Source organism: Trichoplax adhaerens, genomic scaffold (genome assembly GCF_000150275.1).
Source record: "Trichoplax adhaerens TRIADscaffold_33 genomic scaffold, whole genome shotgun sequence".
Lineage (NCBI taxonomy): Eukaryota > Metazoa > Placozoa > Uniplacotomia > Trichoplacea > Trichoplacidae > Trichoplax > Trichoplax adhaerens.
Genome location: NW_002060973.1, coordinates 369577 through 393108, shown reverse-complemented (window position 1 = coordinate 393108; position 23532 = coordinate 369577). Strand labels below are relative to the sequence as shown.

The following is a 23532-nucleotide window of genomic DNA, read 5'->3' as shown; positions in this document are numbered from 1 at the left end:
GTACATAGACGTGTGCTATTACAGTCTCATAGTAGAAGCAGTGCAAGTCCATATTCTATCAGTCACATACCGTATTACTGCAATTAGCTGAGATCATTACATATTTATATATGTCCTCTATAACAGATAGTCGTTTTTGATATGTCTTAGTTCTATTTTAGATTTAAAAGAGATAATAAATGAATTGTGACTTACAATCTCTTCAGTAAACTGCCAAATGTTTTATTGCAACTTGGTGAGATATAGGATATATTGTTATGACTTAAACTCCTAAATTATACATCCAGTAATATAAATATAGTTAGAATATGCTTAAATCAATTGCATCATAAAAGTTAGTATAAATATTCGTAATCAGTCTTCCATAGCCCGTCTTAAAACTAATTTCATTTAATTATTGCACAATTGTCTTTGCAAATTTTAATTAGTGAAACAACGCATGTGAACTTCTAGACTGGAATTTTACTCTAAGTATTGTACTGATAGATTAAAATGTTAAATTTATCAAGACAGTAGCAATAATTAAATTTGTTCTGTAGAATGGCTTAACTAATCGTATTGAGAAAGGCTATTCTTTAGCCATTTTAAAAGGATGATTACAGGAATATACGCAAATGCGAGCAGTATTTCGCCAATACAATTACAATCGAAATCGAAAAATTGGAAATAATGCCGGATTTAATTTTACTACCAACTCTGTCATAATGCCATAATTATTATGCATTGATTTAAAATAATATAAAAATTTAATTGATTTAGTTGAATGGTATAAATAAGAACAAGTTGTAATCGTATTACTTACAAATCATGGATATTTTCGGAGATTGATAGACAGGATAAACGGGTAAGTTTATTATGATCTATTGAGCTGTTTCAAAGAGAGATATACACAAAATGATTGCAGTTACCATTAAGTACTTGTGTAATGTAACTTAGTATTGTAATTGTAGACTGTTAGCCATGTTTAGTATAATGTGCGGTAGATATTTATCCTAAGAGATATTTGGTAGCCATAACTATAGACTATAGTGGTATAGACTCTATGCTAAAGTATAGATGACTATATACAGTAAGGTGTTGAGTTACTAATAAGGTTACAGGTAAAAATAGAACTGCAAATCATATATTAGGATATGGTTAATTCATTATACTATTGCTGGTGTGAATAACGTCTACGTAAATACTGTAGTCGTATCCATATCGGATTAATGATGGTCTGCAGTAGAATAGTGTTACTAAGAATAATTTTACTAAGTGTAAAATAAGGTAAAAGGTTGCCATGCGGATTGTAGCTGCGAATGCTACGAAAAGCATAGAAGCATGCAACTTTAGATTATTCTGTTAGTTCGTTCTAGAAGTCTTTAGTAGTAGTACTCGGCTAGAGTAGAGCTGTGTGTAGTTAATCTTTGTATAAGATTCAATAAAGCCCTTATTTTTCTAAAATTTGGAATTTTGTGATCGCTATATATCACAACTTATCATTTTACAATAAATTAATCAATTTTGTGCCCTTTAAGGCCAGTTAAAAGTTTCTTCTAGATTACATACTTCAGGATATGCAAATGAATCAAATTATTAAAACTATCAGGAGCCACTTCTGTTAACTGATTTTGATTTAAATATCTAAATATAAATAATTTTTAATTGGAGAATAATAATTAAATTTTTTTAATTTTAGTAATCTTATGGATCCAATTATACTAAGTATCTAGGATAGGATAGAGAATCTATAATTACTAAGCATACAATTTGTCAAGCTTTTTCAAATTAGAAAACGGTGCTCCAGCTATAGAAGTGATTTGATTTCCATTACAATTTCTTGAATTTGTGAAACAAAAATTAGATAATAAAATTGAGATTGAAAAAAAATATTAATATATTATCGATTTAAAATAAAATAATTTAATGGCCCGGTAAAGAAAGCCTGCTATAACTATCCTAAAATTAATAATGAGTTACTGATAAAAATTTACTACAAATTAAAGGACTAAATTAATCTTTTAGATAGTCTTTAATGAAATATTTTGGATATGTCAGCTTCTAAATCCAGAGAATTTACTAATTTTAAATTACATACGCTTACTTATTTGATCATATTAAAAATCTATATTGGATTATTCGTATTAAACTTGTACTGGCAGAGAAAGTTAAAGTTTTGTACATAGCAGAAAAATTGTGTTTCACTGTTCTACTGCTAAATTAAAGCCAATTTTTAATCTATAGCAGTACCATATCACTGATCTAGTAAAATATTTAAGCTATTACAGGATACACGTTATCCAATATTGACATACAGTAAAATTAGGTGAGTCAAATCTTGAGAGAATATTCCTTTTAATGAAATTATGCGGTTATAACTGATATCCCTAGTAACGTAATATCATATGCAGTTAATCTCTTTCAGGAAAAATAGTCGGCAAATAGCTATTTTATATCATGTTTCTTAATAGAAATCATTAGCTTACAGAATCTGTAACTTTAATAAGCCGAGAAATGCTTCATTTTCTATAAAAGAAATCTTATTATGATCCAAGTCTCTATAAACAATGGTCAAAAGTGCATTTTATGAATTTTAAGGAATACTAATGTGGAGTATATTTAATATATATGGTTCTTTTAACTTACAAACGCAAGATATTTCTACCCTTCTCAAATGTTCTACTTCGAAGAGTTTCGATTTTGTTATAGCTCATGTTTCTACGATAGATAGCAAAATTGGCGTTAAACATTACAAACATCTTATTATTACGTATATTATGTTCGACATTAGATTACGTAAGAATCATTGCGTATGTAAAATTTCAATTTCTTGCTACATAATGACTTAATAGCTTAAATATTATCGGTTCTTACAAACGTGTCAAATTGGTCGAGTTTTTAAAGTAGCCGCTTTTCAAATCTTTTATTCGATTTTTGGCGACCACTCTAACAAGTTTTAAATGAATAAATGTACAATATAAAATTCTCATTAAATAGTGTATATCTTAGATGAACCTATGCGAATAAATGTGAGTAGTGTTTGAATATGTTACATTAAATAGTAACTTACAATACTTACAGTATATTCAGACGATGCAATAATTGCAAGAAGTCTAACGTTTCAAGATAATTGTCATAAATGGTCCTAATGATGTCATGCAAAAACAATTAATACATAACACGATTTAATTAGCCTTTCTGGCTCTCAATTTCCTGATAAATCGATCTCAATGATGCGTAATACAGTATCAGATACGAGTTTGAACAATTTTATAATTTCGTTCTATAGTGTTTAGTTGATTTATTAAAATACTAGAGGTAATAATTTGTAAAAGACAGTTAGTTAGCTTAAAGTTTTATTCTATTTTATTTTATCTTTGTAAGGAGAAATGATATTTTGTAATTCTATTCAAATCAAACAAATTTACATGTAAATTCTTACAGCTCGATTAAGTGTGATATTGGAGCAAACATCTCAGGCTTGACATACTCCAAGTGATTACTGGACATATTCCTTTTATTACACGGCATAAAAAACAATATGACATTTAGAAATCAAACTAATGTAAATTTATCACGATATGGTTTAATGACGTTTTTCTGCCAATTATAATCACGTACAAAACAGCGAGAGTTGTTGGATCTTTAAGGAAAGAAAAAACGTCGAATTGAAATCGAGTGATTCTATTTTGACTGATATCGCTAAAGATTTAGTGAAGAGAATGAATTCATTTTAAATTCCATTTATAGATAACTATTTCAGTTCAGTTTATAATTATATTCGGTTTGCTATCGGTTTCGTAAAATATTTGACATTACCAAACATGATAATTCACTCTGAATCAATACTTAAAATATCGTAATTCTCTTCAAGTAAATTTTATAGGAGATTTAAAAAGATATTAAGTGAAAATGATTTATTTATGAATTTGGGAAAATTTCATTTACTTACAGAGATGAGACGCAGGAAACATTATTTAGATGTATGCTTGTAATGTCGACAAATTTATTATGAGAAATATTGCTGTAATAAATATTTGGTATATTTAGTATTCTAGATAGAGTTAAAGTAACAGTAGATTCATAACTTGCAGCACATAACAAAGTCATTTATATCTGATGGCTTAATTAATCTACTTCTATTATATAAAATGCAAAATTTGCCGATAAATAAACTTACATATGGTGTAAACATTGAAAGCTCTTAGGAATATTGAGTTCGGTCATTAAATTATTGGATAAATCCCTATTGAAAAAATAACGAATACAATAATCGATACAAAGTAATTCGATTTTATGTTTAATCACCTTGAATAGATTTATCTTTAATACCTATATTATAGCTTACACAATTATAGATATTATACAACAAAATTTAGGTATTTTAAGGGGGGACACAGGCAAATCAATTCAACGAACAGTATCGACATGGTGGCATTCTTTAAGCTTACAACTGCTATTTATTCATGAGCTATTTCTTTGATTTTAAATTTTACAATATCGAAATTAGGAAATAATAAACCCATTTACAATTCGTAAATATTGTTTGTAATATTCGATACGGACGCAATTTTAAGACTTCTTAGTTTATTTTTCGATAGGCCTCTATTTAAAGACAGAAAATTTATAATGTTAGACCACATAGCATAGCTAACCATAAAAAGATAGAATAATAAATTTGATTATTGCATTGCAAAACTTAGAAACTACCAAATATGAAAATATTTTGATATAGAACAAATAGTCTTTTAATGATACGTTTCTAATTCATTACTATGCTAGCGATAAAATTATATATGCGTATCTAATGCAATAGCTCGTGAATATTCTACATAAGTGCAGAAGGTAGATATCAATACGCTACTAAGATCGAATCTGAGATTTATTGTGTTTTAATATATATATAGTAAATTCAAAAGTAGTAAATCTCTAAATTGCTAAAATTTGAAGAAAATTTAGATCCATACTGCCGCCTAATAAAGTCTTTGACTTAACTTTATGATTGTGCTTACTTCGTTTTAAGTATTCATATTGAAATATCATATTATATAGAATATTATCTTACAAGTGATGAAGAACTTTAAAGCTGCCTAAGGGTAGATCGGTTACAAAATATAGAGGATTTCCATTGAGCAATCTAGCATGACAACATATAAACAGATAAAATATAAGCTAAAAGAAAACATCACATTCAATTGCAACTGCAAGCATATCATCCGTAAATGCATCCACGTAATCAAGCTTTGTTCTTTATATTAAATTATATTATTTCGATTTATTGAAGGTATCATAATACACTTAAATATAATAAAATATAACTGAAGTAACAAGATATATTTGATCTCTTACATCTCTTGTATATGATCCAAGCCAGAAAATGAATCGGCTTGGATATGTTTGATTTTATTCGACCTTAAAAATCTAATGTTGAATATTCAATGATATAATGAAAATCTTCCTTCTGTTTACTGGTATAATCTATTAAAAATTGCAAATAATAACTAACAAATACTGCAATGCAGATAAGTCAGCAAATTGAAAGTCTTGAATGGCTGTTAATTGATTTTCATCTAATAACCTAAGTAGGTCATCGAAAATTAAAATTGGTTTGTGAAGCGTAGTATAATTAGATATGCTGTTTAATAGCCATAATTGAATGAATTTTTTGAAATTTAACCATATTCTCGATTTTGTAGATGATAAGATTCATATACGAATATGCGTTGAAATTGGCTATAAATTATTAATTTGACACTTACAGATAAGTGAGGTTATATAATCCGGCGAAAACAGTCCGATTGAGCGAAATTAAGTAATTGTTATTGATATGCCTATCATATGATTCAATAATTCCTTCACAAGTCATGACAGACTATATTTTAATCAGTAGATGAAACATAAAGTATAATTTGATTTAGATAATGGAAATAAATTTTAAGAACTATGCTTATGGTATAGAAATTTTCTAAATTTCTTAATAAAAGAAGTTTAGCTAAGGTCTACGTCGTGAAAATATATTTGTCACAAAACAGCACTGCAACAAGATAACGTAATATATGATCAATAAGCCAATTCCTTGAACCACGTATCAAGAAACGATATCTGTACTATCAGGAACACTTTTGTTCTACTAGCAGACTACACAAAGACTTAGACGCCTCGTATTTTACGTTAAACACTAAGTTTAAGAATTAACTTTAGTATACGATATACTGCATTTATATACTCTTCCTCATTAGTTCATAAGTCATAGTTAGTAAGATTAGCTTTGGAATCATTCACTGAATTAGACATTAATTTTAGCTACTGCTCCCGAATGCAGACAACAGTATTTATGAACATAGACATCTGATGACTAATACAGAATAGTCAGATTACGATATGTCCTATCATAAGACATTTCTACGACAATTTACAATCTACCATAGGTAAGTTACAATTACAAACACAATGATACGAACAGTAAGTAGATAATTCGCATTCCCTAATATAACTATTAATTTCAGTATATATATATATACATCACAGTCATAAAAAGCCAGTGCTACATTAAAAGACAGTATATCCAAACTAGAAGTTAACTAAATAAAGATAGGCTAATAAAATTATACTAACATAGATATTTATACTCTAATACGGTATATAACACTGTCACAAAATTATTTTGGTCTAAGAAATTTACAAATAAGTCACAGGTTACGTTAATAGTACAAGCAAATCTTACAATCGTGTTAGCTTTCTCAGACCCTGAAATGCTTTCTTGCCCATTAATTTGATTTCATTAGATGTTAAATACCTACAAAATACAGTATATAATAATCATTTGTAACACTATATCTTGTATCATGTTTTGCAAGAGACCTTATGTAGTTAGATCTACGGCGCTTAATTTTGTTAACCAATAGAACTTGCGATACAGCTTACTTTTACAGCATTCATTAGTAATATTAGTAGTTACGACCATTTATAAAATTTAAAATGACTCAATTTACATCAAAGAACATAAGAATCTCTGTATTTTAAGAATACAGGTACTTTAATTTATTTAGTAGGCTTACAGCTCTTTTAAGCATCCGACATTAGCGAATTCAAAATCGTGGAGATATTTAACTTTGTTCTGATTGAGATTCCTGCAATTGATGTTGTTAGTTAAGAACTAATCCTTTAAAAATTTCAGGATTCTATTTGCATAAAGGGAATATGTCCTATATGTCTTACGAATTCTTGTTGATATAGTATTTACTTAAATCAGATTATATAATTAAGCCGATTATCCAAGGAAAACTAGATTTTATTATAATCATGCAATAGCCATCTGCACATCATATATTTTACTGGGCTTGAACATAGGTTCACCGCTTTAAGTGATGTATATTTCCTTACAGTTTCACTATAGATTTAGAACACAAACTAACTATAGTGTAATTCGTAAGACTGGTTTCTTGAATACTTCATTAAATCAAGTCCTATAGAAGTAATATTTGCTAAACATAGTACAATGAATACGTCGGCATAATAATGCTTATCCGGTATATTGATAATATCGAAGCAGTACTTTCCACATTGATTAATAAACGATTATTCAAACTTACATGATGCTGTGAAAACTGCTGTAAATACAATCGTCAGGTATGCTACATATTTACACCTGTGGTGGCGATATTGATATTCAAATTGTCTACTTACAATTCTTCCAGCTTTATCAGCGATTTGAAAGTATCAGGGTGAAGGTATCGAATAAAATTTGTACATAGCGTTCTAAATTTATAATTGATAGACATCATTATTTTAGAAGCGGATTATAAAATAACTTAACTGATGTATATATACATTATATACAGTTATTCTTATAGATGAAAAAATTAATAACAGTTCTGATATTTAGTTTTTGATCTTACAGAATCTTTAGCTTATTTAGCCCATAAAACGCATTCTCATCTATTATTTCTATTCTGCTCCGATTTATATATCTATGATAAGCAGTTTATTTATAAGTTAGATTTATCAAATAAATACCATTTCAAAAAAATGGTATTAACTGAACGTGGATTTGGCTTTAATTTTAATACATGTGAAACATGAACTTAAGATTAAAGAATATAGACAATGTGAATCATATTAAAATCGCAAAAATTACCGTCGCTATCAACTTATTTATAAACTTACATTTCCTCAATATTATTTTGCGTGTTAAATCCGAATAAATACGGTGGTAAGGTTTGTATTAATGTAGCTGATAAATTTCTATAAAAAATTAAGTTAAGATTATCATTTATGCACCGTTTATAATCAGATTTAAGTAAATACAAACAAATTGTCTCCCTCTTATATCTAACAAAACAGTATCGATAGTGAGCTTAAAAGTTTATTAGCTTGATCGTTTTATCTGAAATAACTGGCAATGATTTACTTCTAACAGAAAAGTGTCTCTAAGAAATTGCACTCTGCCTGACGGTAATGACTATTGATAATAGAGCACATTTGTAATTTATGTACTTATAGTCATGGAAATGAAAAACTTACAACATTTTTAGGTTAGTGCAATTAGAGAAAGCCCAAGAGGAAACCACCGAAATTTTACAGCTACTAAGGTCCCTTTAGAAATGAATTTTAAGTCATTTTTCCTATATTAGATTAACTCTAAGGTCCAAATAGAAAAACTAAAAGGCAAAATTAAAACAATTTAGATTACTGAAATGAATAACTTAAACTTACAATTGCTCAAGTTTAGATGTGCTAGAGAAAATATCAGTCCCAAGTTCAGAAACGGAGCAAATTGTAAGCTCCCTAATCATAAAATCATAAACATGGATTACTGTAGATAATCACGATTGATTTAGATAAAGCTATGTCGATTTTACAAGTTTGTTTAAATTATATAAATAACTTACAGCTTTTTTAAATTAGTTAAATTAGAGAATGAACTGCCAGAAATCTGCCGGACACTATTTCCAGATAATTTTCTGAAAAAGTGGTATTTGAAGGTCCCAGATTATCTAATAGCATTATGACTAAAAATACTTTAACGTCTAAATATATTTTACATGGTACTAAGATTATAAGAGCCTTCAAAAGTGGCTGCAGTAATGTTGAAGACAAAATTATCTGGAATAAGCCTAGAATAAGACAAATCAAAACTTAATTTTAGCCCAATATAGCATTTCGTTGCATTAGATTTTAAGCTTATAAATGAAAAGGCAATAAGAATATAAAGTAGGTATGACATACAATGTTTCTAGAGAAGGCAACTTGCTGAATACACGATTGTTGATAGATACTAGTTCATTCCGTGATAGATCACTAGACGGTGACGAAAATGGGTGGTTTAAAAGAATTAACGCATTAAAATTGTAATACTATACTCAAATTCAATTGTAGTTTATGGTTGGAATTACTATCATATAGAATTTTATCACATTCTAGATCTGTATCCGTAGTTGCATATCGTTACAAATTTTGTAGCAACACCTTTATCAGCTTAAGCGATAGTTCGCACAGTTTAGCGGCACATTAGGTCATGGATAAACCAAGTGCACATTTTTAATAAATTAATATAGCAAGGAATGGATCCTGATAGTAGCTTGACTGCTATTATATTTAGGCTCGCATTGTAAGAAAATAGGTATTTTTCAGCCATTTATACTAGCAAAGCTTGTAAACACCAAATCTTTCAAATATTGTAACACATTATTTTACTAGTAGAAGACAGTCGGTAGACTATTAGTTACAGCATGGAATGCGAAGTACAAAGAGTAGCGTACACAATAATCAAGCCATTTCATCATCAGCCTCTACAGACTGCATAATTTACGTTGCTTATTCAACTATAACGCCTAACTACGACGTAATCACCATGATCTTTGAATTATATATAATATAGATTATAACAATATACAGAAGCCTGGCTCGTATATTCGACTTTTATGGACTGGATAAAGACCAATTTGATCTCACTCATTAAATACCCTAGTTAATTCAGCAGTATCAAACTTTTGGAATACTACTCAATTCTAGTTCGCTTATTAATATAATTGATCGATAATGTAACTATTAAACATTTGCAGCGGCGCAAAGCGTTAAAGAACTAAAAATGCATAGTTGTTCTTAAATTATAAACTAATACTGCATAAAAAATACACAGCTATAGGGTTATAAAACTAAATTAATTCATTATTTATTGCTTCACTTCACCGTTAACCTATTACATACACTTACTTACACGACAGCTAACTTATTTAGATTAGCAAAAGCTTCCGGAAGGATGACCCTTATTTTATTGTCAAATAGGTACCTAAGTTGATATGTGAGAAATCGTAAGTATCATATAAAATTTAATAAGCAACAAACTTTTCTGATAGTTTCTAGGTCGATTTCTTTGTAATAAGATGCATCAATTATTAATAAGAGCATAATTATGCATGTAAACTCAAGGCTTTAAAATAATTAAGCACAGCATTACAATTTTTCCATATTCCATAGTCCATAGAAGGAATAAGTACTGATCAATGTTAAATCATTGCCATATAGCTTTCTGTCATTAAATTAAATTGAAAAACATACAAAATATTACAATATGGAATGGTTAAGCAAAGTCCAAAAATATTTGACCATGTTACTATATTTGAGAATTCAAAAATAGTTTCTTACAAGCTTGAAACTTCGGATAATTCAGAAAAGATAAAGTCATCTATTTGAACTAGATTATTTATGCCAAGGGTTCTACGAAGTTAAATAAACTTACTTTTAATTCGCTTCATATACTCGTATTGATTAGCGTTATAAACATGACATATAAGATATTTAAGTTCTCATTGGAATATCTACTGACAGTAACAAACTTACAATGTTTTCAAGTATTTAAATTGTGATAAACCGGATTCGTTGATATTCGTGACATCGTTATGGGACAAATCTCTGTTGATAGAATACACTAACTTACTATTAAATATTTATCTAATTCGTCTAAGTTAATATCAACACAAACAATTATTTTTTACAATATCGACAATGCGCTTATTAGATTTGATTCACTTGATTTAAAGGCAGCTATGGTGTCACAAAATAGCTTTGCAACAAGATAACGCAATGTACGATCAATAAGCCAATTCCTTAAACCACGTATCAAGAAACGATATCTGTACTATCAGGAACACTTTTGTTCTACTAGCAGACTACACAAAGACTTAGACGCCTCGTATTTTACGTTAAACACTAAGTTTAAGAATTAACTTTAGTATACGATATACTGTATTTATATGCTCTTCTTCATTAGTTCATAAGTCATAGTTAGTAAGATTAACTTTGGAATCATTCACTGAATTAGATATTAATTTTAGCTAGCGCTTCCTAATGCAGACTACAGTATTTATGAACATAGACATCTGATGACTAATACAGAATAGTCAGATTACGATATGTCCTATCATGAGACATTTCTACGACAATTTACAATCTACCATAAGTAAGTTACAAACACAATGATTCGAACTGAAACTAGAAGTTAGCTAAATAAGGATAGGCTAACAAAATTATCCTAACACAGATATTTCTACGCTAATACAGTATATAACACTGCCACATATGGTTGTATTAGCTAAAGATGCTATTAATCTAGAAATTTATTGATTGTTATATGAGATAAAAGCTAAATCACGAAATGCATGAAAATACAAAATTAGAATTTAAGATTTGTCTGGAAAGAAGCTCTTGAGTTTTTTGCCTTAGCTTGCGTGATTATGAATAATTGTAGGGTTTAGCATCACTAATAGAATACTTTAACTATGTAGATCACAAGCTATTAAGATAATTTTTGAAAAAAACATTCTTGGTTAGCAACTGTGTAAAAATGTAATTGAATGCTAGAAGAACAAATTATCAAAAAATACTGTTCTATACTCATGGTTTATTTGACGTATACGGTGGATAGCTAAACTTTCGGTTGTTATCTACTTTTGACATCATTAATGTTTCATTTCTACTTACATCAGACGTAATTCTAGAGAATTATTCCATGCTTCTTGGTTAATAATATTAATTGAGTTTGCATATAACCATCTGCATAAAACATTTTATAATGTCAATTTCTATATCGCATAGAAGAAACAATATTTTGTAATTTTGAAATAACACTAGTTCATATGGTGTACTGTAACATTATGTTAATAAGTGTGACGGAGTACATACTCCGTCAATTAATTGTGGCATTAGCCTTAGTAATTAGTAATTAGTAATTAAGATCTTATTAATTGTTAATAACATTTATTTATTAGCTATGCGATAATTGTAACATTATTAGTAGTCTAGTTATACTTGTTGTAGACTCGGTGCAGAGCAGTGCATTTACAGAGGTGATAACTAATATTCACACAATAGTAATTTCTGTTACTTTGTGCTGAGCCTTTGATTGTTAATTGGCCCTTAATTAGTTCATAACTCATTAGTGTTGTTTACGCCATCTGCCATACTAAACCATATAGACTGTCGGCTATACAAAAGCTGTATGTTTTAGAGTTGTTTTCCTAAGCTATGCACCGAGTGTAACCGAGCTAAGGTATATAAAGCCCAGCGCTCTCACTAGCAGCTGAGCTGTCGACTGACCGTGTAGTGTACGCGTGTAGTTAGAGTAGTCTTGGATGTCAAGACTACCTTGGTTCAATAAACTATTTTAAAAGCCTAAGACTAGTCTACGCTTGGCCCGTTGGGGCATGCTTGGCTGTTGTAGCCTTAGCATTCATGCAACTTCAAAGGCCCAGGTTTCCTTGTCGTAGGCTGACTACGACAGTTAATAGTCCGATTCTGCTGTATCTTATTATTTTGTAGGTATTCTAGATTATTCTCAAATATAAGGGCTGACGTTGTTTACCGTCATCCACAGAACTAATTAATTATTTTAAGGTTTACAGTCTATAATAAAGGATCTATTAAACTACGAAAAATTGTGTCAATCTCTTATAATAGTGTTACTTAACTAAACTTGCCTAATCTAAACTAATTAGATTACCCTAGATAAGTAACAATAACTGCGAAATGTACTTTCGGAATCTTCTAACTATATCTTTATTCTAGAAAATGCAAGTCTAATTTAATATTCAAAATCAATCATTTAAATAGCTTTTGTAGTCATAAAATCGGTTTACGATGTGTGATATATTTCGACCAATGAGACTACATGAATGAATACATTAAACTATTCCTAGTCTGATCCAATGAATTTTTGATATTACTATAGATTAACTTTATGTTTACACTAGCTTATAATTAACAGGATTTATATTGAATTTACCATTGACAATTCATATACCATATTTAGTATAATTTAACCGGTATTAGGAACAGGTTTGTATCGGCTATATTAAGTCGTCAAATGATTCATGCACATATCCAAATTAATAACTATCTTAACGTGATACATATACATGTCTAAATTAAGTAAGTTATCATTCATTACGGTAGATTCACTACCGTGACAATTAGTGACTAACTCAAATCTGGCGACTAATCTAACTCCCTATAACAGTTACACTAACAAAGACCTAATATGATCTATATTCTGTGATGCTATACCATCAATTAACGGTCAGTGCACACTTTAAACAGTTTTTCTGATGAGTAAATTAGTCCATAGCCAATTTTTACTATTGGTATTAACGCTTTTACAGAAATATCTAAATATTCAATAATTGATATCCACAAATATTTTTATAATGATCCATAAAATGTGAAGTATTTTTCTAAACGATCGTACAAATAGCTATCGATTTTGACAAATATCAATCTCCAAAAATTTGATGAAATAATAAGCAAATATATGACGCGGTAATGCATTTTAACTTATTTCGATCTAAAAAGTTCGATATTTTGTTCATGCCTGACTAGGCGAATAGTTTACTTTGAATATGGAGCAGTAAGTACTTACAATGTCCGTAACTTGGTCATGCTTTTAAATGCTCCGGCAGGCAATTCGCTAATTCTGTTCCGTGATAGTGATCTAAGAATTGAAAACAATAAACTTTACCAAAGCATACAGCAATAAAATTATAAGATGCAGAATCTACATATCTGTCCTAATTGAATTGATTTACTTCTAACTTACAACTGCTGCAAGTTACTTAAATCACTAATATGAATGTCATCTATATGACGAATCCCATTTTTTGATAACCTCCTGTGAATAATCAATTATATTTTAGTCAATTCAAAATGCAATTTATTCAATCCTTTTTAGAGTGAAATGGCGTTATAATTATTGTAATAATTTTAAAGTTATGAATAATAATATTCTGAATACATGTATTTACTTCTTAAAGCCGGGCAACTGAATGAATTTTACTAATATCAAAGTGCTTCACATCAAATTGATTGCAAAGGCTATTTATTTTTAAGCGTGGAAATAGACTATCATTTTATCATCTTTGCATATCAATCCTTTATCTCTTCACTAGTCTAGAATACCTACTCTTTTTATAGCTATAACTAGAACTTTACTGCTGTTACGTGTAATATTATATTGGTTCCTAAGCCGATAATATGAATACGCGAGTTATTGACTTTATCAAATTGGTATTATGATCAGCATGTAGGATCTTATTTTAATTTACTTAATAATAATAACTACAGTCCGTTAAGATCAGATAATCTTTGACTTACGTATATTGAGCTTAATTAATTAAACAACTGATAAAATTGATCATCGATTTTAGAAGCATGCACGTTGATAAATTATTATTCCATACTTGAAGATATGTTAATCTCCGTTGTTATAATTGGCATAAATGAACTTGTTAAAAACTTCTAAAATAATGTTCCTAATAATGAGAGTGCAAGTGCATCAGAGAAATAAATCTGAATTAGTTACTATTGAAATAACTACTAAGCCTTTTGGCCACTGTTTATCGCACGGTGATAGTTAGAATAGTCGAAAATAGGCAGTATTTTAAGTTATTATAAGCAATATCATTTAATACAACAAAACGAAAATAGTCATAACGCAAATATTAAGCCAATGGTGTTGGCACAATGAGTCCGTCTCTGACTAAAGAAATGCTGAATGATTTTAATAATTTTTTCAGCTAACTATAATAACCGGCTTGTTGGTAATTGCAACTGCGACATTTAGCGAATACCAATACAGCCCATACAGAAGTTAATCTTACTAGACACAAATCTTAGAGTGACTTTGTATACTATATTTCAAGGTATTGAAAGATTTTACCGAAATTTGAAATTGGTAAGTGAAATTGATCTAAGCTTATTGCTAAATATTACTGACATAGAAGTGCTATTTGCTTATTTGACTAAAGCTTTATAATCGATATAATAAATTTATAATCGAAGACTGATAATATATGTCAAACTAAGCTTAGTAGTAACCTTTTAAATTATAATATACATATGTACAAATGTTTTAAATGTTTACATTTTTACAAACTCACAAATATGTTAGCCCTTTTATTGGAAGAAAAACTCCATCAGCAACGTAGGATATTTTATTTTTATCTAAATATCTGCAACGAAATTACATTGAATCAAAGTCAAGACAACAACTCTCAAGTAAGAAATCCTTAAAATCCTGTCTCATAGTCTCTCTAATATTTATGAAATATTATATTACTTGACGGATCTTGGAGTAATTTTTAACTTGGCTAATATTAGAGAAGTAGATAATTCATCAAGATAAATTTTGCAATGAAAACATGTACATAATATTTATTTAATATGTACGCGATGGTGACTGAACGAAATTTATGGTATATACTTCAGTAAGTGCTGCTGTAAGGAAATAGTGATGGGTATAATCAGAAAATAAACTACGTGTTTCAATAGTTAAAACTTTATTGTTTAAATATAGATTTCAGTTATGGTAACCATACAAATATAGTAGATGGTACAAGTCAATGATTCTAAAGATAGTAGTCTTAAAAGGAGACAGTAGATTGCATGGAATGAATTTTAAACATAGTATAATAAACTTGCAGCTTATTAACGATAGATTTAAAGAGATAGTATCAGTCGTTATTAACTGATAAGCAGCAGTATAACTTACAAACTTTTTAGGTTTGACAATCCTTTGAAAATTCCAGAAGAATTCATACCATCCAATATGTTTTCTTCTAATTCTCTACATTATTAAACAGAGAGAGATTAAGAATAAGCATTGATATCGATAGGCTAATTTGAACTTCAAAAATTATAATATGATTTTATAGTTAACGTAAATATTTCCTTTAATTTGCAAAGACCTAGATCTTAAAAATGAATTGTATGTACCATAACTTACAGTTTCTCTACATTATATAAGTTTATGAAAACCTCATCTCCAATTTTTTCTATCCTGTTTTTCTGTAAATACCTATATCAAAGAAAAATATATCGTAATTCCCGTTAAACTCATAGTTAACACTCAATGCTCAGATTTCAAGCAATGCATTGATCTAAGTATTTCAAATATTCAGTTTCCTAAATAAAAAACCACTGAACTAAAATATTTCTGGATATAGTAATCTATTCAATATGATATACAAATTAGAATCTATGTGCTATGATGATACAGAAGTTGGCGCAAATATACCACTGATATTTCTCATATTATCTTAAATTCTAGCTGTATATCTACATAGCTTACAGCTTCTTCAAGTTTGACAATCCCTCAAAGATTCTTGAAGAATTCAATGTAGTTAATATGTTTGAATACAAGTATCTGAAATGATGATCATTAAAGCCCAATAATTAAGCAATTTAAGAATTATACCATAGTTTTAGAATTTAGAACAGTTTACAGAGATTGTCTATATAAACATATAAGATTACTAAAGAAGAGACGTTGTTAAATCATAAAGAAATTTATAAGTTACCATTATTTTAGTTAGTCTATAAAGTAACTTAAAGCTCTTATGTTACTGAATAGTAAAGAATATACAATAACTGTATTATTTCATGATAACTTTAAGCTGTAGCTCATTTAATCTAGCTAAGTATCCTCAACTGACTAGGAGTAACATCATATATTACTGGTATAATTTTCAATAAACAGTAATTATTCTACTGCAAGATTCGTAACTTACAGCCCTTGTAGGTTATGCAAACTTGCAAAAACTCCGTCCGCAATCCTATCAATCTTATTATTGTGCAGGTACCTGGATCATCAAAAACCAATCCAAAATGTTAAAATTATAGTTATGTATTTTAGCAAGTGGGACGATGCCACTCTATGATGTTATTTGCATATCATTTAAATCATTACTAGATATTCTAGCTCTTGCTATTTTATTGATGCTCAACTATACAATCAGTTGTTTTAGTTATTGAACTGCCGTATTAGTCTTATGCGGACGGTAATTATTATAATAGTGAGTCATCTGACATCGTACAGAGATTACAAAGAACATTAAATATTTAAATAATTTAAATATAAATATTAAGATTATTTAATCTATGGATGCTAATAATTTATTCGAAATTATTCCCAGATGATGCCGTTATTAATTTACTGTTTTATAGCTTACAGGTCTTTTAAACTTGGTAATCCTTGAAATATTCTCGGAGAAGTTATATCGTGTAGCGTATTGTACTGCAAAGACCTACATCAATTTTACAGTCATTAATATTTCGAGCTATTACTAATATATACCAATAAACGAATTGAGCAAGATTTCGAAAATAAACAGTTACAATGTTATTTTTAGAATAAAGAAGATCGTTTAAATGCTTGCATAGCAATCATTAGCGAATAACAGTAATATATTAAGAAAACCTTATTATGGAAGTAAACAAACACCCAATCGCTGTATAATTTGTATTGAAGAGTAATTATGCTTTATTACAATTACTTACAGTTTTTGCAGGCTGTGCAAGCTTGCAAAAACTCCATCTGAGATCTTCTCTATCTTATTGTTATACAGGTACCTAAATTGATAAATGTCAATTCAAAATTATCGCTACTAACTCATTTCAAGTAGTTATGATGCGATTCTATTACGTAGTGTGCATACTGCTTAAATCATCGGATGATGTTTCAGCTGTTTTTATTTCATTAGTACTCTAAAGCAAAATCGGTTTTTACTAATTATGATTTGCTATGAGTGTCAAACAAATAGGAACTGCTGCTAGTATTGAACCAACTTATATTATGTTATGATCTTAAAGAAACTAAAATTTATAGTCGATAGGACGTTTGTCGCTTAATCAACATTATTATTACGGGATAATGTTATTTATCACTTATTTTTAGCTTACAAATATTTCAATCTTGATAATCCCTGGAATATTCTTGGAGAAGTTAATTCATGAAGCATGTTGTAGTGCAACGATCTATGCCAGTTTAGTAATCATTAACACGGTATTTTTGAGACATTAATGTTATTCACCAATGGATGGACAGAGCGAAGTTTCAGGAATTACAAACAGTACAATATCATAGTTTAGAAATACGCGAATTATCCTTCAGATAGTATATCCTCAAGTCTAAAATGCTAAATGTTCTTAGATACTGCAACATTAACATGGAAATTATTAAAAATTGACAGTACTGATGTAGGGAAACTTACAGTGATTCCAAGCTATGTAATCTGGCAAAAACGTCATCTATAATATTTTTTATCCTGTTATATCCCAAATGTCTAAATGGACAAACCGATTCAAAATTAGTGCAACATTGCCAACTTTCAAATGATAAAATAATATATTTTAGGATTTCTACGTTATTTTAGAGAAGATGATCTGGCTGATGTGCTTCTAATAAATACGTTGTAATACTATCGAAACCCTTTAGCTACTATAGGCTCCTAAATAATATCTACACTATACTAATAACTGTCAAATTAATTGTTAAGATAAAGCCAGTAACATTTTATAGTTTTTTGTAGCAATAAAATTATAGTAAATGCTGCTGACTATTATGTTATCAACTTATTGATAAATCTGTTTTCTTATTTGCACATTTCCATCCTCATTGTACTCGTGTAGCTCACAAAGTTGTTAAATTTGATAATCCTTCGAATGTTCTCTGATTGATTAAATCATCCAGCACATTTTGATCAAGCACTCTGTATAAAGTAATATAGAAGACAGACGTATTTAGATAATCGATACATAGTGACTTAATAGAAAATACTTCGCAGATCATGATGATAATAATAGCTCAAGCATTTTTGCATATGTAGAGACTATTCTTCAAATTTTGAGAAGATTTTTCGTGAGAAACAAGTACTCTATTAAAAGAGTCTTTTCAACTTACAGTGTTTTTAAATTATGCAATCCTGCAAGGGCCCCATCTTGAATGTCTTCAATTTTATTGTTCTTTAAGTTTCTAAATTAAAATGGTCAACCTCTGAGTAGTAATAATCTATAAACTCAACTTGAATATTTATTAAGTTGTCAATGTACGACATTGATTAGAAAAATTAGCGTGACTAAGTGATTTAATTTAAAGGAAATATGTAATTGAACCAGTATCCAGCAATATCTTTGACTTACAGCAGTGTTAAATTTGGATAATTAAAGAGATTATCTTTTCCGACAGATCGAATCTTTGTTCCCATAATCACTCTGTATTTCATTATTAAATTAATCATTAATTAAATGTTAAACTTTCAAGTTATAAGTGGAATTTATTTTAGCAGAAAGTCATCATTTTCTATATACGACGTAGAAAAGTCGGATTCGCTATTATTCTTTATTGGAGCTGGAAGCTTAACTTTAAATTTAAGTACCTATAATAAAGATACTTTAATAGACAATACTTACAGTTGCCTAACAGTAGATAAAACTGCTCCTGAGGTTGGAAACGTGGTCAATATAGGATTTGTGCATTGTATTTTAGAAGCAAACTGACAATCACAAGTTTTAGGACACTGGATCTCTATTGCAACGTGATAATAAAACACATAAAATTCATTTCTTGACTGTCAGTAAATGAATATAAATCCATTAAGATATTCTTATCAAAGGCCATCTGGGGATTTCAATAATTTTGATTAATAATGATAATTTATAGAAATTCGTAGCTATATTGTCTATTTTAAAGCGACCATATTTCACGGCTATTATATTATGTAGTTACTAGCCGAAGTGAATGCCTTTTCAATAATTTATTCTTTCTAGATTTATTTAAGCCTGTGATTAGGTGTCTTTAAGATAAAGCAAAAACTACTACATTTCTAAAAGTTCAGTTTGGTATATCAATTTGTTTCATTCAAATACAGAGATAATTTTATATACTTTGTCGTACTAAATAAGCATTGATCTCGGTAAAGCTCATATCTCACTCAATAAAATCGGTAAATATTATTTATTATGATCCAGACCAACGATAAATACTGATTCAGATAAGTCAACACATACTGCACTAGGAATGGAATGAAAATTTTATTTGAATAGCACTGAATTAAAACTTGCTACTCAGACTACACTCATAAAAACTAACAATTACTTTGTAAATATAATTCCTTTTAATGTACTTGTAACGGCCATTTATCTGACCCTTAAATTTAATCCAAAGGATATCAAAAACAAATAGAATTTCCTGGATAATGTTATTGGTATATTATCGCAAAAGTGCTTTACCACTACTAACGACTATTAGAAGCAGTACAGTAAATATTTAAATAAAATGATTCAGTTGTTTATTCAGAAAGACATCCACTGATTCTTGGGTCAAAAATTCAACACATCATAAGACAGGGTATCTCCCTAAAATTCATTCACTGATGGTAGTTGCTGCATGATTTGTAATCATTAAATCAGCACTGCCTGTAAGCGAAAAGAGTTTCGTACCTGAACCTTGTGAATTATTAATAAGAAAAATGCAATACCAAAGCAAAACTAGTGATAACGCCATGAATATCGGTATTTTTCGTGTAGGTATCGTAAGGAAATTCTACCAGTAACCTCTGAAAAAAAACGTAGAATTGTGATAATTTGGAAGGTAATGCCGCATTTTAATTATCTTATAAATCAGTACATATTGCAGCTTAACATCCGGTACTTGCGTATTTAATTAAAAACATGTGTCAATCAATAGGGCTAGGATTGTGAAAAGAAAATAGTTTTCTAACAGTCTCTCTACAAATATCTGCACTTTATAATCTACTGTCTTGTCTTAAATTAGTTTCGGATTTTCTTACGCTGCTTGGCTTCAATTGCAGGGCATTATGGAGGAACTATCGACAAATAAACGTTTATATAGCTACCAACTTACGCATGGATGAGACAGTATTTTACCATATATTGAGTAGAGTGTACCAAAAACATGTGTAGTTCAATTGGAATAAAATTATGGAGAATTTTTTTCTTAACCATCGCTCTATAATCTTCTATAATGTAGAATCCACAAACCTACCTGAAATTAGTTTCGGATTTTCTTACGCTGCTTGGCTAATATCGCACGGTATTATTGAAAATTTATCGTTGAATAAACGTATGTATAGTTGCTACCTTTCGCATAGAGGAAATAGTATTTGGCGTATATTGAATAAAGTATAGATACAGAACGTTAGTCGGAGTACTTCGTAAACTTTTCAGAGCTTTATTTATATTGATAGCCTAGGATATTAAATGTTATCATGATTCAGTGTTGGCGATCAACTATTGCCAGAAGGCCCTAGGTAGCATCTGCCGATTAAAGCTTTGTACCCTAACTACGCAAGCACTAGTTATCATTATAGCAACTAATCTGCCCTTATGTGGTACAAACAACATTAAATCAGAAATTTATACTTATTCATAAAACGCGATTTAGTACTAGTAATATAAAAGTAAAAATTATCTCAACAATTGTCTGAAATATTATTGTAGGTTTATAATATATAAATACGTAAATTCCTACAATAGTTATCTAATAATGGCTCCCATATGTTCGAATACTAAGTAAAAGATACTCCGTTACAAGATTTAATTTAACAATTCAATTAAATAAATAAGATTGGAATGAGAAACTTGAAAATTTGGCTTCATAGCTGGTTGGGATAGTGTTGCAATTTTAGATTAAGAATAGGTACCGTCATTACTATCGGATAGGATATATGGCGCAACTCGGCAACTATATCTACTTTCTGCATAGTTCCATTACTGTACCAAGACATGTAGTTAAATTTATCTGTAATCAATCCTCTTAATACTACTGCATAGTTAGCAGTCTTCCGACAGCAAGATTTTATAAAAACGTAACGTAACGTGCAACGTGTGATATAGCTCCTACTTCTAGTTGATAGACTGACGGGGGACCTAGTTCACGGTGTAAAGGTATCTAATCACAAATAAAGAATCGTTTCCAGTGTACTGGCTAGCTTGAGTACCTTAGCAAAGCGAGTTCTGCTTATTTAAGTGGAGAATTATAACAGGTAGAAATATTGCTATTTTAGAGTTGAAAAATAGGAAAAAATTCTTCAATGCTGCTAATATTATAGTCGTATGTTTTTTTGCCTACATAAATAGAACTACGCGTATGAACTAAAACACTGATATAAAACTATGAATCAATTGAAATAATTCCAGGTTACCGTTGCTGGTAAGTCTCTGGAGTTAGATTAATCGAAAGATCTATTATAGAATAAGATCGCCTTTATGTCAACTATGTAAAGCCCAAACTCTGATTTGTTTAATTACGGGAAATAAACCTGTAAAGTTGTTGCGTAAGCTCGTTAATAAACGAATTTCCTCAAATATGAAATCTTACTTTTTTAATGTTTTCCTAAATACAAGTAATACCAGAGTTTTTGTTCAATGCTTCTCAATAAAATAAATAAATACCAATAATTGACAATATTATTTCTCAGGAATAAAAGGATGACCTGGTAATTCGTCATTGACCAAGGGCCTTGGATAGAAGTTTATAATAACAAATTACTGGATAATAAATTTACACGTACCCACTACGCATAGGAAAGTGTAAAACACTTTGGAATCGAATGTAAGCCTCAGTTAGTGAAGACAGTAGTAAAAATACTCCGTTAAAGCATAAAAATGGTCAATGTGCTACGTCGTTATGGTAACTACTTAATACTGGTAATAATTCGATTATAAAGGTCGATCTTAATGTAAATTATTAATTACAGTTTTTTTTATTCGTAAGTAATACAGAACGTTATATTTATTATAGATGTAGGAGCTAGAGAAAGTACAGAATAAGGCGATTTTACTGAAACTTAGTAGCCCTTTTTTTTCTATCAATCAGATTAGACTGTGCATTAGTAATGCTTATAGAATAGCATATCAGTAATTTTGGCCTGAAGATGTCGTATCGTTATGGAAGCTACTTGTACTTGTACCGGTAATAATTTGATTATGTAAAGGTCGAGCAGAACTTAAATTGTTGAATATAATGTTTTTATTTACAAACAGGATAGAACGTTGCTATACTTATTGTAGCTGTAGGTGCTAGAAAAAGTATAGATGTAGGCAATTTTATCGAAATTTAGTAGTTCGTTTTTTATCAACTAGATTAGGCTCTACTTTGATAATGCATATTCTTTAGGGTAGCATATTAATAATCTTGGCGTGAAGTGTTTACGCGAAATTTTAAACTAATCTCTGATTTTCCATAATATGCTTGCCAGACTT

At 29.4% G+C, this 23532-nt stretch overlaps 2 protein-coding genes across 2 annotated transcripts in view; both read right to left on the bottom strand.

Moving 5' to 3' along the window:
- TRIADDRAFT_33361 (uncharacterized protein) overlaps nt 1–2563 on the bottom strand; it is a gene marked incomplete at both ends in the record, with an annotated part of 6776 nt that extends 4213 nt beyond the window's left edge. The window contains 2 exons of the mRNA XM_002117934.1: nt 1549–1623; nt 2466–2563. Of these exons, the coding sequence (XP_002117970.1) occupies nt 1549–1623; nt 2466–2563 (173 nt within the window). The remainder of the gene's footprint in view (nt 1–1548; nt 1624–2465) is intronic.
- Nucleotides 2564–3927: 1364 nt separating this feature from the next.
- Nucleotides 3928–20812, bottom strand: TRIADDRAFT_62022 (uncharacterized protein; the record flags this gene model as incomplete). Its single annotated transcript, XM_002117933.1, has 28 exons — nt 3928–4003; nt 4160–4225; nt 5045–5116; nt 5329–5400; nt 5739–5810; nt 6704–6775; nt 7038–7109; nt 7666–7737; nt 8146–8223; nt 8503–8574; nt 8695–8766; nt 8871–8942; nt 9024–9095; nt 10199–10270; nt 10822–10893; nt 11962–12033; nt 13895–13966; nt 14072–14143; nt 16022–16096; nt 16256–16327; nt 17040–17111; nt 17481–17555; nt 17809–17880; nt 18522–18593; nt 19211–19282; nt 19450–19521; nt 19720–19834; nt 20749–20812. The coding sequence occupies 28 exons, from the start codon at nt 20810–20812 to the stop codon at nt 3928–3930; spliced, it is 2061 nt and encodes a 686-aa protein (XP_002117969.1).
- Between the last annotated feature and the right edge of the window lie 2720 nt (nt 20813–23532).